The 14,356-nt window shown below is 55.2% G+C and overlaps 1 protein-coding gene across 1 annotated transcript; it reads left to right on the top strand.

The window, feature by feature from the left end:
• The first annotated feature begins 2,936 nt into the window (after positions 1-2,936).
• GOSR2 (golgi SNAP receptor complex member 2) lies at positions 2,937-14,157 on the top strand. Its single transcript, XM_061576709.1, has 7 exons — positions 2,937-3,009; positions 3,669-3,750; positions 4,195-4,259; positions 5,294-5,402; positions 11,281-11,413; positions 11,994-12,134; positions 12,709-14,157. Exons 2-7 carry the CDS (start codon positions 3,722-3,724, stop codon positions 12,868-12,870), a joined length of 639 nt encoding a protein of 212 aa, XP_061432693.1. The 5' UTR covers positions 2,937-3,009; positions 3,669-3,721; the 3' UTR covers positions 12,871-14,157.
• The last annotated feature ends 199 nt before the right edge of the window (positions 14,158-14,356 follow it).

The raw sequence follows: 14,356 nt of genomic DNA, 5'->3' as shown, positions 1-14,356 counted from the left end.
TCTCCTGCTGTCTCCCTGTGTCTCCAGATCTGTCTCCCTGTGTCTCCAGATCTGTCTCCCAGGTCTCTGATCTGTCTCCAGTGTCCTGCTGTCTCCCTGTGTCTCCAGATCTGTCTCCCTGTGTCTCCTGATCTGTCTCAGTGTCTCCTGATCTGTCTCCCTGTGTCTCCTGCTGTCTCCCGTGTCTCCTGATCTGTCTCCCTGTGTCTCCAGATCTGTCTCCATGTGTCTCCTGATCTGTCTCCCTGTGTCTCCCAGTGTTTCCAGATTTGTCTCCCCGTGTCTCCTGATCTGTCTCCCTGTGTCTCCCAGATCTGTCTCCCTGTGTCTCCTGATCTGTCTCCCAGTGTCTCCAGATCTGTCTCCCAGTGTCTCCAGATCTGTCTCCCTGTGTCTCCAGATCTGTCTCCCTGTGTCTCCTGATCTGTCTCCCCGTGTCTCCTGATCTGTCTCCCTGTGTCTCCCAGATCTGTCTCCCTGTGTCTCCTGATCTGTCTCCCTGTGTCTCCTGATCTGTCTCCCTGTGTCTCCTGATCTGTCTCCCAGTGTCTCCAGATCTGTCTCCCAGTGTCTCCAGATCTGTCTCCCAGTGTCTCCAGATCTGTCTCCTGATCTGTCTCCCAGTGTCTCCAGATCTGTCTCCCAGTGTCTCCAGATCTGTCTCCCAGTGTCTCCAGATCTGTCTCCAGATCTGTCTCCCTGTGTCTCCTGATCTGTCTCCCAGTGTTTCCAGATCTGTCTCCCCGTGTCTCCAGATCTGTCTCCCTGTGTCTCCCTGTGTCTCCTGATCTGTCTCCCAGTGTCTCCTGATCTGTCTCCCAGTGTCTCCAGATCTATCTCCCTGTCTCCTGATCTGTCTCCTGATCTGTCTCCTGATCTGTCTCCCAGTGTCTCCAGATCTGTCTCCTGATCTGTCTCCCAGTGTCTCCAGATCTGTCTCCCTGTGTCTCCTGATCTGTCTCCCTGTGTCTCCTGATCTGTCTCCCAGTGTCTCCAGATCTGTCTCCCTGTGTCTCCTGATCTGTTTCCCTGTGTCTCCTGATCTGTCTCTCAGTGTCTCCAGATCTGTCTCCCTGTGTCTCCAGATCTGTCTCCCTGTGTCTCCTGATCTGTCTCTCAGTGTCTCTAGATCTGTCTCCCTGTGTCTCCTGATCTGTCTCCCTGTGTCTCTAGATCTGTCTCCCTGTGTCTCCTGATCTGTCTCCCTGTGTCTCCAGATCTGTCTCCCTGTGTCTCCAGATCTGTCTCCCTGTGTCTCCTGATCTGTCTCCCTGTGTCTCCTGATCTGTTTCCCTGTGTCTCCTGATCTGTCTCTCAGTGTCTCCAGATCTGTCTCCCTGTGTCTCCAGATCTGTCTCCCTGTGTCTCCTGATCTGTCTCCCTGTGTCTCCAGATCTGTCTCCCTGTGTCTCCTGATCTGTCTCCCGGTGTCTCCAGATCTGTCTCCCTGTGTCTCCAGATCTGTCTCCCAGTGTCTCCTGATCTGTCTCTCAGTGTCTCCAGATCTGTCTCCCTGTGTCTCCAGATCTGTCTCCCTGTGTCTCCTGATCTGTCTCCCTGTGTCTCCAGATCTGTCTCTCAGTGTCTCCAGATCTGTCTCCCAGTGTCTCCAGATCTGTCTCCGTGTCTCCTGATCTGTCTCTCAGTGTCTCCAGATCTGTCTCCCTGTGTCTCCTGATCTGTCTCCCGGTGTCTCCTGATCTGTCTCTCAGTGTCTCCAGATCTGTCTCCCTGTGTCTCCAGATCTGTCTCCCTGTGTCTCCAGATCTGTCTCCCTGTGTCTCCTGCTGTCTCCCCGTGTCTCCTGATCTGTCTCCCAGTGTCTCCTGATCTGTCTCCCTGTGTCTCCAGTTCTGTCTCCCTGTGTCTCCAGATCTGTCTCCCTGTGTCTCCAGTTCTGTCTCCCTGTGTCTCCAGTTCTGTCTCCCTGTGTCTCCTGATCTGTCTCTCAGTGTCTCCTGATCTGTCTCCCTGTGTCTCCTGATCTGTCTCCCTGTGTCTCCAGATCTGTCTCCCTGTGTCTCCTGCTGTCTCCCCGTGTCTCCTGATCTGTCTCCCAGTGTCTCCTGATCTGTCTCCCTGTGTCTCCTGATCTGCCTCTCAGTGTCTCCAGATCTGTCTCCGTGTCCCCAGATCTGTCTCCGTGTCCCCAGATCTGTCTCCCTGTGTCTCCTGATCTGTCTCCCAGTGTCTCCTGCTGTCTCCCTGTGTCTCCAGATCTGTCTCCCTGTGTCTCCAGATCTGTCTCCCAGTGTCTCCTGATCTGTCTCCCTGTGTCTCCTGCTGTCTCCCTGTGTCTCCAGATCTGTCTCCCTGTGTCTCCTGATCTGTCTCCCAGTGTCTCCTGATCTGTCTCCCTGTGTCTCCTGCTGTCTCCCTGTGTCTCCAGATCTGTCTCCCTTTGTCTCCAGATCTGTCTCTCAGTGTCTCCAGATCTGTCTCCCTGTGTCTCCAGATCTGTCTCCCAGTGTCTCCCTGTGTCTCCAGATCTGTCTCCCTGTGTCTCCAGATCTGTCTCCCGGTGTCTCTGATCTGTCTCTCTGTGTCTCCAGATATGTCTCCCTGTGTCTCCAGATCTGTCTCCCAGTGTCTCCATGTGTCTCCCAGTGTCTCCAGATCTGTCTCCCAGTGTCTCCAGATCTGTCTCCCGGTGTCTCCTGCTATTGTCCCAAGAGCTCTTTCTCAAAGGTTTCGCTGTCCCAGAAGTTTTGTTTCCCGTTCCAGGTGTCTCCCTGTCGTCTCTCCCTGCTTCTTAATTTCTGGTCGCCTGATCTCTGTTATCGTGTCTCAGGATCCGTGTCTCCCGGTTTGAGATCTCTTCGTCTTTTTGCCCCAAGAGGCTCGTCCCAGCACGAGACAGGCGGGATCGTGGATCACTGCTATCTCCTTGCGTCTCTCTCCTTGTGTCTCTCTCCTTGAACATTTCTCACAGGAATTCTCTCTCCAGTGACATTTTTCCAGAGACGTCTTACCTCCCGTGATTCACGGTCTCACCGTCTTTGTCTTGAGGTATCTTGTCCCATACCCTCGGATCTCGTTGGGTGTGCATTTGTTTTATCCCGCAATTACGGCGTTCAGATATTTTATCCTGGTCTTGCTTAGATCTCTGCGATGTACGAGCATTGCCTCTGGGTCTATTCGCCTGATTGGTCTCGTCTCAGGAGCTATAATAATAATAACCTCTATTTTATAAAGTGCCTTTCATTTTGAAGTGTCCCCAAGCGCTGTACATAAAAATAAAACTACACTCACAAATATGGGTAAAATCCAAGCGAAATAACAATATCAATGGCCACTCTCGAAATTCAAATAAAATGAAGAACTATGATTAACGCCAAATAATAATAAACGCAGAGTAAAACAATCGGACAACACAATTGGTTTGAAATATTACATTACGGGGAAAGCCTGCGGTATAAATAGGTGAGTTTCAAGACAGCGATTTCAAAGGACTCGGAATTCCCGAATGCCCCGAGGAAGGAGACTGCAGAAGGCTCCGTGTCCTCCATAGAACATCGCAGCCTTGTCTTTAGAATAATGGACTCGACCAGAATCGGCCAATCTAAGATCTCGGTTGTGGGATATTTGCGTCACATTGTCCCCGGTTTATCTGCGACCTCGCTAGAATCCTTGTCTCAGGGTTACCTGCCTTCTCATCCCTCGCACAGGATCTGTCCACGCTGGGTTGTGACCCCCACGGGGTCCGTACTCGCTCTCCACCATGGATGCCCTCTACCACCAGACCAACAAGTGAGTCGTGCCCATGACCTTTGTCATCTGATGCCACCACGCTGGCTGCACTCTGCTCTCCTGCAGTGGACTTTGCCGTACTCGCAGTGCTGATGCGTGCTGTTACGTGCCACGATTAGGTCATTGTGCCATGCTGGCGCTGGCTGCGCTATCGTAATTCCTAGGCATACCGTGATGGCCCTGATAAGCCTGTCATTCTTGACGACTGTTTTTGATTGTGACGGAACTTGCTGGGTGCACGGTGGTGTTACTGTGCTGCACAGGACCACTCCGGGGTTGATGTTACTCTTTCAATTGTTGTTTGTGATGCGGATAGGTTCCTGTCAACTCACATGATATTATGTCTCGCCTCTGTGTCTCTCCCCCTCTGTCTCTCCCCCTGGCTCCACCTGTGTCCCCCCTTGTCTCACTGTCTTCCTGTGTCCCCGTTGTCTCTGTCTCCAGGAGGATCCACGAGGTGCAGGGACACATGAGTCGCCTGGAGACCAGTGACAAGCAGTCCCTGCACCGTGAGTCATTGCTCAACGATAACCTTGGCTCCATCTAACCCGAGGTCCAGCCTCAACATTAATCACCACTGGCTCCATCCATCTCAGTCCTAGCCCTGGCTACGTCTTAGCAAAAACCTTTCCTTCAGTAAAAAAACCCGACTGCCGATCTCCAGGATCAACCCCAATCCAGGGTTCCAGCCAATCCACTGTTGGATGAAGGCATCCCCACTCCACCACTATCTTCCCATATGTTACACGATGTCAACTTTTATTTATACACAACTAGCTTTACTACCCGGCTTCGCCCGGGACTTGGATTCACCACGCCCGGACGCCGTTGTCTCTCCAGTGGCGATATTCACACCACAACAGTTAGTAGTTTGAGGCTGAGTCGACCTAGGGGAGGCCCAGGACCGGTTCAAATAATCGTCACCGGCGGTGGCCGTGAGCGGGAATCGAACTCGGGTCGCCCGGTTCATAGGGCAGCGCTCTAATCACTACACTACCGCTCCCTCCCCATACACACACGCGCGCGCGTCCATAGGTACACATACACGCGTTTGCTGCGGACACACACAACTTTCAGGGTGCGTACGGTAGTAAACGACTGAAATAATAAAGCAATGCTGCGCGAAGAATGCCTTAGACCTGCAACACATTTGTATTTTAGTTTACCCGCGATCAGCAGGCACACTCCTTTACGCTTCCGCACACGGGTCACATGACAGATGTGACGTCACAGCTCACTTGCTGTGCAAAATATATGCATTATTGCGCCCCCCACCTCCCAATTTTTTAAATATATTTTTAGAACTTTTGCATGGTGTACAGTCTGAAAAGTACCGATATGGAAAATTTCAAGTTTGTTGCATGTCGGGAAGTACGCTAAACATTTTGAACAGACACACGTAATCACAAATTTGCCTTTTATATATATAGATGAAGTTTGTTTCCCAAAATGAGTGACTGTATTACAACTTCACCCCCCTCCGAAACGTGTGGCTGGGTATGCTGCTCCACGGAGACAAAGATGATCTGTCTCCCCCTGTCAGTGGTGGAGAAAGAAATCCAGGAGCACATCGAGCAGATCTTCAGCAGCTGCGAGCGGCTGGAAATTCTCGCCAGCAAGGAACCACCAAACCGGAGACCCAACGCAAAGCTGTGAGTGAACGGTGTTCAGGGAGAGAGAGCAGTGTGGCCGGGGGGCAGAGGTCGCAACCGGGTACCCGATACCCGTACCCTACCCGATACCCGGCTACCCGTACGTACCCGGCCGGCTACGGGTACGGGTAGCCGTTTGCGACCCTGGTGCGGCCGGGTACGGGTACGGGTACAGGTAGCCGCACGTGACTCACCCCAACCAATGAGTGAGAAGGCCGTGAGTCACTGGTGAGTAACCGTTTGTCACTCATTTCCCAACGTCTTGTCTCTTCTCAAAATTCAAGTTCCTAGAATCAACCCACCCGCGCCTGCAACATGGCTTCATCCCAGAGGTCGCAATCGGGTACCCGATACCCGTACCCTACCCGATACCCGGCTACCCGTACCCGGCCGGGTATTGGGTAGGGTACGGGTACCCGTTTGCGACCCTGGTGCGGCCGGGTACGGATACGGGTAAGGAATCAAAACCCGTTTGCGACCTCTGCCGGGGGGGGCAGCCACGTTGCTGTAATCCAGCGCTGTGGAGGCAGCAGCAGCGAGGGTTGGTGGGTCACGCGCCACGGATGCTACGAAACTTCTTCCCGTGGGCGTCGAGGAGGAGACCGTGCCCTGCTCGCCAGGAGAAGGCGGTATAGAACAGTGCGGACTAATCGCCGGTCGTCCCTTCTGCATACCTGTCAGCCCCTTATCAGTGCCTACCTGATTACAGACATATTCAGACCTTACTGGTCACCCCGTGCCCCTTACAAATGTCAACGTTCATCCTACAAAGTCCCATCACAAGGGAGAAACACAAACACATCGAATTTGTTGTTGTTGCTCGTGTAGTGACATAAGAAGGGAGGGGCTGCTGGGGGCTCTGGGACCCTGGGAGAGCCCCCAGCAGCCCCTCCCTTCTTATGTCACTACACTCGCATTGAAACGGTTGTACGCCGTATGGACCTGAAAACTCAATTTCCCTGTACAAGAATACGGAGTAAACCGTACGGGTTGACAGCTGTGCTTCTGTATGGGCTAGACTGTTGCTTCCGCGCATTCGCGGCTTTTCTCTGGGTGCTTCAGTTTCCTCCCATACGTGGATACTCATGAATTGGCTGATAACGCCGTAATGTGTAGAGGACTGCAGAGCTTTGGTGAGAATTAGGAGCCTGGCTGCTGCTGCCTGTCCTTCCCGTCTGTGGTTCCTCCCCGCACCTGGGAGTCATCCTCTCTCTTCAACAGAGCGACGGACGTGCGGCGGTGGTGGCACGCTGCACGTTGCCGTGACGATTATTGCCAATGTGTTGAACACACTGGCAATGAAAGCAATGCACTCGATCATATCTCTCCGTGAAGATGATAGTTCCATCGATCCGCTTCACTCAGTGGTAGATTGTTGCTCATGCTCCTGCTGCTGCTATATACAACTGTACAATCAACTTCATCCAAAAATGGATTGACCATGGTGATAATATCATCATCATCAGCCATGGTCCGTCCACTGCTGGATGAAGGCCTCCCCACACTGTTGCAGTTCCTTACCGCCCGGTGCCGCCACCATCCATCGCACTCCCATGCGTGGCCCTGATCTTTTGGCTCCATCTCCGCGGCGGCCGTCACCCCTTGGGCGCATGTTCTGCCTGGGCCGCCATTATTAGACACCTAACAACGGCTAATTAATGACCACTCCGGTTCCCGGCTACTGCCAGCCAGGGCCCCTCCACCCCTCTCACCGGGCCCTCCACACGAGAGCCTCTTGACACCAGATCCGTCTCGGCAAACTCTAACCCCATCCTCTCCCCGCATCGTCACCGAATCACCGTCTCTCGTGCGTTTGCACTGCACCTCAATACGTGTCGAAGCGCCCTGCGGCAGTTTAGCCACGGGGGGGGGACCCCCATCGGCAGCTGTCCCTGTGGGCGGCATAAAGTCTGCCGGGAGGGGGCGATGCCGCTGTGATTTCCAAACAAAGTAATTTGCGGGTACATTTTCAATACTTGTGTAACAGGTTCCGGAGACACTTGTAGAGGTAACTTCTTTATTACAACACAACACTCCAACAGTCCTGGTACTCTGCTACAGCTTAGGTACACAGCCTAGCTACACAGCCTAGATACTCTACTCTGGCTACGCTCCGGAACTCGCCCTCACAAGGTCGTAGCGTCGGGAGTTCCAGAGTCCCAGCGCTGGCTCTCACAGCATCCCAGGGTCTTCAGATGGCTGGTCGTGGGTCTTGGGTCTTGAGTTACAACTGGGGCCGATCGTCCAGGGAGCTCCGGTTATATGCCCAGTCCCCAACGAGGGGTGGGGCCGTGTGCGCCACCAGACATCCCACAGAGCACACACAGCCCCCCCCGTTGGTGGCGCCCAGAGGCTTAAGCGTCTGGACCCCCTGGGAACCCAGCGCCTGGCGCCCAGGGGATTACGCGTCTGGACCCACCTGGGAACCCAGAGCCTACAGCAGCCCCTCCCTTCTTATGTCACTACATTACCCCCCTCTATGTAGCCTCCAGCCGTCCCGGCTGTCAATAATTAGAAAGTTTAAATTAACGAAAGGGAGAGAGAGAAGAAAAAAAAAATACGCGAGCTTCAACAGGAAAAGAAAAGAGAACAACAAAGCAACCATAAATACCATAACCAACCTGTACAACTCTACACTATATACAAGCATCAATCAACAAAAAGGTGAAGCAATGACACGTGAACAAACGACCCGCGGCCCACCTAGCCCTCCTCGGGATCCGCATAGAAAACGGGGAATTAACAACAACAAATATATAGATTCCGACGCGTTGGATGCCCAACCAACACCGGTAATCGAACCGAAATCACACAATCACCGCATGGATGGCAGGGATCCACACCACCCTGCCAGCCTCCCATCCGTCAGGTGGAGAGAAGGCGAAGACCAACATGTCGAGCATCCCTCTACACGCACTTATCCGGACGTCTGTCTACGTCCCGGGTCGAGAAGTCGTACTTCAGGGCCGACCCATGTACTGGGCAAAGAAGTCGTACTTCAGGGCTGCTCCAGTATCTACATTTTAAAAATATATATATATATAAAATTTACATGACACAAACAAAATAAATCTGCCTGCTCCTGTCCATAAATGGTGGCCGCACGCATGAACCGCATCTCCAAAAGGCATCCCGTGCTTGCGTCCCAGCAGCCCTCAATGAGGACCACCACCCACATTACATGTCAACCGTTTGCACCCCCCGCCTTTCCAACGTGGCGTCTCCATCCTAAAACCGCGCACGTCGGCCATATCGGGGGGGACTTCAACCCAGTCTCTCTCCAAGACTCGCATCGCAGCATATAGCTGTACCGACCGATCTGAGACCCAACCTCTCTCCAAGACTCGCATCGCAGCATATAGCTGTACCGACCGATCTGAGACCCAACCTCTCTCCAAGACTCGCATCGCAGCATATAGCTGTACCGACCGATCTGAGACCCAACCTCTCTCCAAGACTCGCATCGCAGCATATAGCTGTACCGACCGATCTGAGACCCAACCTCTCTCCAAGACTCGCATCGCAGCATATAGCTGTACCGACCGATCTGAGACCCAATCTCTCTCCAAGACTCGCATCGCAGCATATAGCTGTACCGACCGATCTGAGACGACCCATTGTTCACTCCCTGCACAACATGCACCCTAACAACTGAGGGATACAGTCCCAACGTAACGGGACAACTACACCTGAACACCACGAATCTCCAGCCCACTGTTTCAACGCGCCTCGGAGTGTTTCAATCTCCGGGCCGTCAGGGTGAGCCTACTGCTCCAGACGTACCACGGAGGGTCTCAACCTCCGGGCCGTCAGGTCAAGCCGTCAGCTATTCCATGACGGGACCACACTCTCCGAGCCATGTGAGCGCACAGCCCACTAGGCTAGACATGCCACGGAGTGTTTATCTCCGGGCTGTCAGGTCAAGCCGTCAGCCATAGCATGACGGGACCACAACTCTCGTGTTAGACACGCAACACCCGCTGGGACATCCTGGTCAGGATCTGCACCCCAAGATATTTGAGAGCCAGCATGACAATTCCAATCCTTGGCAGCATGTCACCATCTCAAGATAAATGCCCCATACAGTATATACATCGTTAACAATGACAGCACAAGCTATACATTAACAATCACGAACAAAGCTCAATATAAACCATACATTGTTAACAATCACAAGCAAAGTTTCGCACACACATTGACAACACTCACGAGCGAAGCTCCACACAGTTTACCCAACAACAGTCACGACTCCCCGACGACAACGAAGAAAATATCAACAAAAAAATCATTAATCCGGAGCGCGTAAATGTACGAAATGTCAGGGGCCTGGTCTCCCGACCTCCAACCTTTGGCCAGAGCAGCAAAGGCGGCGAGCTGCGTGTCGGTCCATGTGCCGGCCCCGGCGCCGGTTACAGTAAGAATGGCGCCCTCACTGTCCGGTCGCAGCGCTGATGACGCGGCGTGCTAGGTTGCCAACAGCTGTCACCCGGCGGTGAGGGACGCAGCGCTGATGACGCGGCGTCGTCGGGTTGGCACACGCTGGGCCCGGAAGTGACGTCGCTCCCAGCGGTCACTGCTCCTCTGGTGGAAGTGATGACACACCCGGAAGTGTCCCTCACATCCGTGGGGGGAATGGCGGCGCGTTGGGCTCGGGCGAGCGCCGCGCCTCCTCTCTCCCTCCCGCCATCGGCCGCGAGCACCGCAGCTCGCCCAGGAGGGAGGCGGTGGCGCAGAGCAGCTCTGCGAGGCGAAGCAGCGCCTCCTCCATCTCTGCTCCCGACGCTGGAGAGGGGACGGTCGGCGGAGCAGACAGCTGCTCAGCCGGCGGTGCGGCGTTGTTGTCGGCCGGCGGTGCAGCGTCGCTGTCGGCCGGCGTTGGCCGCCCCATCGCTGCCTGCTCCTCTTCATCGCCGTCAGGACTGAAGGTACGTGGTTCACCTCTTGTCTCCATTGCCACTTCTGACGCCAAATGTAACAGGTTCCGGAGACACTTGTAGAGGTAACTTCTTTATTACAACACAACACTCCAACAGTCCTGGTACTCTGCTACAGCTTAGGTACACAGCCTAGCTACACAGCCTAGATACTCTACTCTGGCTACGCTCCGGAACTCGCCCTCACAAGGTCGTAGCGTCGGGAGTTCCAGAGTCCCAGCGCTGGCTCTCACAGCATCCCAGGGTCTTCAGATGGCTGGTCGTGGGTCTTGGGTCTTGAGTTACAACTGGGGCCGATCGTCCAGGGAGCTCCGGTTATATGCCCAGTCCCCAACGAGGGGTGGGGCCGTGTGCGCCACCAGACATCCCACAGAGCACACACAGCCCCCCCCGTTGGTGGCGCCCAGAGGCTTAAGCGTCTGGACCCCCTGGGAACCCAGCGCCTGGCGCCCAGGGGATTACGCGTCTGGACCCACCTGGGAACCCAGAGCCTACAGCAGCCCCTCCCTTCTTATGTCACTACACTTGTCAAATTTTAATTCGTAAGATCGCAAATTCAAATCCTGGCTCATGGGGGAGCTGGGGATTGAGCCCATCATCCCTTCCTCCCTACCGCCGTGGTCAATAAAATAGGGTACTACTTAGTGAGGAAGTTAGCGGTGGTTGTGATATGCATAGACTCACGCCGGGCCACAGCAATGTGGAATTTGCACCACTGGTCCAGGGCTGTGAACATGAGCAGATCGCTCCTGACTTTTTTGAATGAAGCCACGGGTCCTTTCGTGAGCTCCTCCGCGTTATGGTTCATACAACCGGCAGTATTATCCAGGACAGCCGCCAGGCTCGAACCACCGCGAACCCCTACAACAAGCGGCTAACTCGCTGCCGCACGGTCGTGTCACCGCCCCCTCCACCCCCCCCGCCCTCCCGCCCCCGCTCCCCAGGCGAGTGGACCAGCTCAAGTACGACGTTCAGCACCTGCGAGCGGCGCTGCAGAACTTTGCTCACCGGCGCCTGCAGCGCGAGCAGACGGAGCGCGACCGGGAGGAGCTGCTCGCCAAGTCCTTCACCACCAACGTACGCACGGGCTCCATGGAGTCGACTGGGGTCTAGTGTTTGTGGTCGCTCGCTCGGGCTGTCCTTGAAAGCGGCACGTGTGCCCGTGTCTTCCCAACGGCATGTCTGTCCGTGTGTCCGGCTGTCCGTCTTGTGTCCGTCAACGTGTCAAAGTGTCCATCTGGCTCTCCGCATGACGATCTCTGTCCATCCATCTGTTTTATTGCCTGTGTGCCCCTCCGTCCGTTTATCCGGATGTCTGTCTGTGCGTCCCACTGTCCATGTGTTCGTTTGTCCGCTTGTCCGCGAGTCCGTCCATGTGTGCGTTCGTCAATTCACGTGTCCATCCATATGTCCGTGTCCTGTGTGTCCGGACATGTAATTAGTTTTATATTACCAGATAAGGCCCACTGAGCTATGTAGCTCTTTTTCAGAAGCGACCTGCCCACAAATGATAGCTCAACGAAGCGGCTTCTCACGAGGACATATCAACGCACGTTGATTGTAAATGTGGAGGGAAAAACTGGGGAACCCGGAGAAAAATCCACGTGCCCACAGGGCGAGGCAGTTAACATCTCGTCACCGTGGCGCCCGCATGCAGGACGCGGACACGTCCATCGCCATAGACGAGGCGCTGCAGTACAACTCGTCCCTGCGCAACGCCCACTCGGGGATGGACGACCTCATCGCCAGCGGCAGCGGCATCATCGACGGGCTGCGTGACCAGCGCAGGACGCTCAAGGTGCGACGACGGCGCTGTCCGCCAGCGCCAGGCCCATCTCCCGCCAGCAGCGCCGCGAGTGTGCAGTCACGGGGCTGCGCACTTACACTTATTATTTACGTGTGCGTGTGTGCGCGCACTCATGGGCCTCCCCTAGGTCGGCTTGGCCTCAAAATTAGTACCTGGTGAGGTGTGTAAACATCGCCACTGGGGAGACAAAGGCGTGGTGCTGGCCACCCACCCCTCCTCGTGTGCCGTGCCGGCCTTCATAGGTGCTCACTAACAGCACTTGCCCCTAGTCTTTTAAAGCTATATGGGGGATCTTTGTCTGTGTGTGCGCACTACAGGGCCGTAGTGTAGTGATTAGCACGTAGCGCTATGAACGCAGCCAACATCAGTGACGAATATCTGAACCGTTCCTGGGCCTCCCCTAGGTCGCTTCATTACGTTGTGTGGTGTGTAAGCATCAGCACAGGTGCTAGCCACACCACCCCCTCGTGTGCCGTGCCGGCCTTCATAGGTGCTCGCCAACAGCACTCTTGCCCCAACATTCCGCGAAAGCCTACACGGGGGATCTTTGTCTTTGTTACGGCAGGGCGCTCAGAAGAAGATCCTGGACGTTGCCAACATGCTGGGCCTGTCCAACACGGTGATGCGTCTCATCGAGAAGAGGGCCACGCAGGACAAGGCCATCATGGTGGTCGGCATGCTCATCACCTGCCTCATCATGATCGCCGTCGTCAAGTACCTCACGTGAGACGACGCGGGCCCCTTCCCTCCCCCGCTTCTTCCACTCATGGAGCGGAGGGAGCGGAGGCACCAGAGGGAGCGGAGGGACGCTGACGCAAGCGGTCACCGACACCCGAACGCAGTGGTCGTTGCGAAGCGAACGCCGGGATGCGACGGGGACCCCGCGACAATTCGGCCACGATCGATCCACCGTTGGATGAAGGCCTCCCTCCCCCAAGCCGTCGCCATCCTTCACGTTTTTCACGATGCGGCGGTCCGCCCACCGCCTGCGCACGGGTCCGATTTCGTCGCTCCGTCTCCGCGGCCGGTGGAGCCGGTACCCTTGGGCGTGTCCGCACCCCGGGCTGCCCGCGGGGTAGCTCACCGCGCCCACCGGCCATCGTCGTCGGCTCCGGTGGTGCGGTGTCCCGAGCTCCCGTCCTCTTGTCAACCGTCAAACTAATAACCTTTGACCTGCTGCTTCGTAGACAATGCTATTTTTCTAAGTCCCCCACCCCTGCAGACCCCATAATTATTACGGAAATGTGTGCGGCGCGTCGCCTCCTTCAACCCCTGGCGAGGAACACTCGTTGGACGAGGAAGGAGATGACGTCACGGACTCTTTAATTTCCGACTTCGATTCGATCGGCCCCGTTATCTCCAACGCTTCCCTCGGTATCCCCGACGCCCGCCTCTTCGTGCTCCCTTGCCAAGACGCGTTCATCGAGCGGCAGTCAAACCGGAACATTTTAGACTTCGGAACTGTAATTTGGAGACTTGAACGTGACGGGAATTGGTGACCGGGCAAACATTTTCCACTCGCTAGAGAAACCCGGTTTAGTCACAGCTCAGCTCAGGCCTATGCGAGTCTATGGGTCTCGATGCAAGTCATTGGTGACCAGGCTGAGGCCATTAACTCACTCAGTCCATCCGAGCCTGAGCCTCTGTGCGAGTCCACGGATCTCTGTGCGAGTCATTGGTTGACCGGGCTCGAACCATCAACTCGCTAGATTTGAGAACCCGTGTAATCACTGAAGACCCGGAATAGGACCCAGAATCTGTAGCATCGGCCCAGCGTCTCCGACACGGCAATTACATGCGTTTCCTTCACCTGCGTAGACGCAATTCCATCTCCCGCGGCGTTCCCTTTCGCGGTAAACTGTGAATGTCTGCGCGGTTGTCCGCATCCATTGCTCCGTTTGTGCCGCCGGTTCTATGAGCCGGGCGGTAATTTGGTGGCGCGGTGACGATTAATAAATGCGTGGTTCTGAGCAGCCGATTCTCGCTGGACGCCTACAGACACCTCCACACTGTTCACCCACATTGTGTGTGTGTGTTGGTGTGTCCGTCACGTGGGGAGCGGTAGCGTAGCGGTTAGCGCGCTGCGCTATGAACCTGGCGACCCGGGTTCGAATCACGCTCACGGCTAACACCAGTGACGATTATCTGAACCGGTCCTGGGCCTCCCCTAGGTCGACTCAGCCTTAAATGAGTACCTGGTGCGGTGTGTAAAC

Source organism: Lethenteron reissneri, chromosome 61 (assembly GCF_015708825.2).
Source record: "Lethenteron reissneri isolate LAM-NWPU_2019-01 chromosome 61, ASM1570882v1, whole genome shotgun sequence".
Classification (NCBI taxonomy): domain Eukaryota; kingdom Metazoa; phylum Chordata; class Hyperoartia; order Petromyzontiformes; family Petromyzontidae; genus Lethenteron; species Lethenteron reissneri.
This window is presented reverse-complemented; position numbering and strand designations above follow the sequence as displayed.

What these genes read in the sequence shown, in the direction of transcription:
- GOSR2 (XM_061576709.1), top strand. Translation starts at nt 3,722, where the DNA reads ATGGATGCCCTCTACCACCAGACCAACAA. An exon ending in CTCTACCACCAGACCAACAA is followed by an intron (nt 3,751 to 4,194) that starts GTGAGTCGTGCC and finishes CTCTGTCTCCAG; the next exon opens with GAGGATCCACGAGGTGCAGG. An exon ending in TGACAAGCAGTCCCTGCACC is followed by an intron (nt 4,260 to 5,293) that starts GTGAGTCATTGC and finishes TCCCCCTGTCAG; the next exon opens with TGGTGGAGAAAGAAATCCAG.